At 38.0% G+C, this 2,555-nt stretch overlaps 1 protein-coding gene across 4 annotated transcripts in view; it reads right to left on the bottom strand.

The window, feature by feature from the left end:
* Positions 1-2,555, bottom strand: part of enox2 (ecto-NOX disulfide-thiol exchanger 2) — a gene marked incomplete in the record, with an annotated part of 191,191 nt that overhangs the window by 47,275 nt on the left and 141,361 nt on the right. For all 4 annotated transcript variants that reach the window (XM_014003713.1, XM_014003739.1, XM_014003722.1 and 1 more), the window contains 1 exon segment: positions 974-1,129. In XM_014003713.1, coding sequence (XP_013859167.1) covers positions 974-1,129 — 156 coding nt within the window.

Below are 2,555 nucleotides of genomic sequence, written 5' to 3'. Positions count from 1 at the left end.
GAGAGAACCCACGCATGCACGGAGAGAACATGCAAACTCTACCCAGAAAGGTCCCCGGACCGGGATTTGAACTGGTGACCTTCTTGCTGAGAGGCATCAGCTCTACCAACTGAGCCACCGTGCCACCCAATTTAATAAAAATAACTTAAATAAAAATAAATTTAATAAATTCCTGTCCCTGAGCTCTTGGCTTTAAGTAACAGAGCAATTTAGTTGGATAGCACAGTATTAATGGCTGAAAATAAGCTGCATAAAGTCAGCATCAACCATAAACTAAATAATATTTCTGTACTTATTTCAGATTTAGTCAGTCATACACTTAGTTCTTATCAGTATTTAAAAGAGGACGTGTTAAAACACTGTTTAATCTAAGTTAAACATGAAACGTCAAAGTTTATTACAAGTGGCCCTTCGAGGGCCACCGTAATGCTCATGTGGCCCTCAGTGAAAATGAGTTTGACACCCCTGCTCTAGAATGTTTAGAATCGTGATGATTAGTTATTTAAAAGAAAAAAAAAGCTAATGCATGTTTTCAAAACACATCATTTTCCCAAAGCTAAAATGTCACCGGCTCCTGAAATGTCGAGTTTCTAGTTTAATATTTTTAAAAGGCAGTGAACTGAATAATCGGAGTTCAAATATTGAAATTAAGAAGTGATTTTAAGTCATCCCCTGGGACTTTTGGTGGGTATTTATTTAATTATTTATTTACTTACTWACTTACTTATTTATTTACTTACTTATACCATTTTGTGAAAGAAAAGGAGCTCAACAGCTACAGTATATTGAACAGGCCTTTAAGATGACCCATAATGGGATTTTGTGTAGAAAACTGTTTGGTCAAGCTGTTTGCCTTCAAATTCTCAATAAAATACAGCTCCCAGTGGTGTAGAAAATCTTTTAGATGATATTCTGGTAAAAGCCAAGCCTCTGCTGGTGGCTTACGCAGAATCAGCATGACATTCTGACTTACTGGGATTGGGGGGGAACAAGGTGCAGCTCTTGCAGTGGATGATCTCTTTTATAACGGGCACGTCCTGGGAGACGGGYGCAGGCACCATACCGAGGCCGGGCATCATGGGGTTCATGGGGGTAATTCCAGCCATCATGCCGAGGTTGGGGTCAAAATCTGGAGGACGGAGAAAAATACAAAATATGATCAAACTGTTTTTCTTTTCTTGGAGACGAGCGACACATGAAGGGGGCCACACAGCTAAAGTCCGGCCAGACGTCTCTCTTCAACCCAAACCAAATCTTTTACGCTGCACTTTTCACTGTGTTTACTCCCTCTGCGAATCTTCAGTCGACATCAGTGACACTCCAGCTGCGTACGCAAAATGGCATACACAGCCACTCATAAATAAATCATCTCTTAAACAACATGCATTTTTAAAGAAGTTTTTACTGAGTCACTCGTTCTCCGTCACCCTGGCAGTTTGAATGATGAACTTGCAGATAATGTAGCCGGGTTAAAAAAAAATCCTGCAAAACAGATAAGCTTTATTTGCTGTATTGATTTACACAGTTGGCTGCGAAAACATGGACACAAACATTTAGGCATCTGCAGAAAAAAAAGCCACACACTCTTTTCGTGTGCACTCGTGTCCCTGGGAGGAACTTTCTGAAATGGAAATGACTCTGCCCAGCCCCACGAGCCCTAACATCACCTGCGGAGGATTTGGAGTTGACAATTACACCGAAGGGCGCTTTAACGCGTACGCATCTGTGTACAAGCATGCAGGAGCACCGCTCACTAAAAACAAATCCTCCGCTAGAGATTATATGCACACTGCATGTGTGAAAAACTGTGACGAAATCCATCTGACACACGAGTGAAAACGTACTTTACATAATTAGGTTTTTGCTGACTGTGAGACGGTCGATGGAATTAAATTATCAAATGCAGGAAATAAAAAATATTATATTTAAACTGTTTTTTTTAAACCATTTTGCTCCTGTTGAAATTAGATTCAGTTTTGCTTCCAGATAAGATCTGTCAGAAGCTAATGTGAATCTACTGCATCGTTCGGACCGACTGGCTAAAATGCTATACAAGTTGTCTTTTTATTTTAAGCTTAGGGTTGGACTGGTTGATTTAGTTTTTCTTTTAATTATTGTTTTTTCTTTATACAAGAATTTGCTATTAGTCATAATTGTTGGTTTTCTTTACTCAAAAAGTATAGGAAGTCATTTTGCAATTATAAAATGAAACTTTTTTAACCCCCTAATATACAGTACAAGCAAACAAGGCACCAACCCTCCTCCTTACTTTTTAAAGTAAACTTTCTTAGAGCATTAAGTACAACAAACTTAGAAGACTTCTTCGAACACTTTAATTAAAACAAATCTACTGTTTTAAATAGTCCTAGAGATCAAATAAAAGCAGCTCCAAGATTATGAAATTTGTCCATTGCCCACACAACCTTTTTAAAATTTGTGCCACTCAAGGCCCTATAACGTATTTTACAACTTATGAAATTGTCTTATGTCTAATTTTTTAAAGGGGCAATATCATGTAAAATCAACTATTTTGAGTTTTATATCATATTATAATG

This window comes from Austrofundulus limnaeus, unplaced genomic scaffold (assembly GCF_001266775.1).
Source record: "Austrofundulus limnaeus strain Quisiro unplaced genomic scaffold, Austrofundulus_limnaeus-1.0 Scaffold1, whole genome shotgun sequence".
Lineage (NCBI taxonomy): Eukaryota > Metazoa > Chordata > Actinopteri > Cyprinodontiformes > Rivulidae > Austrofundulus > Austrofundulus limnaeus.
The sequence above is the reverse complement of the archived record's forward strand: the minus strand, read 5'-3'. Positions and strand labels throughout refer to the sequence as shown.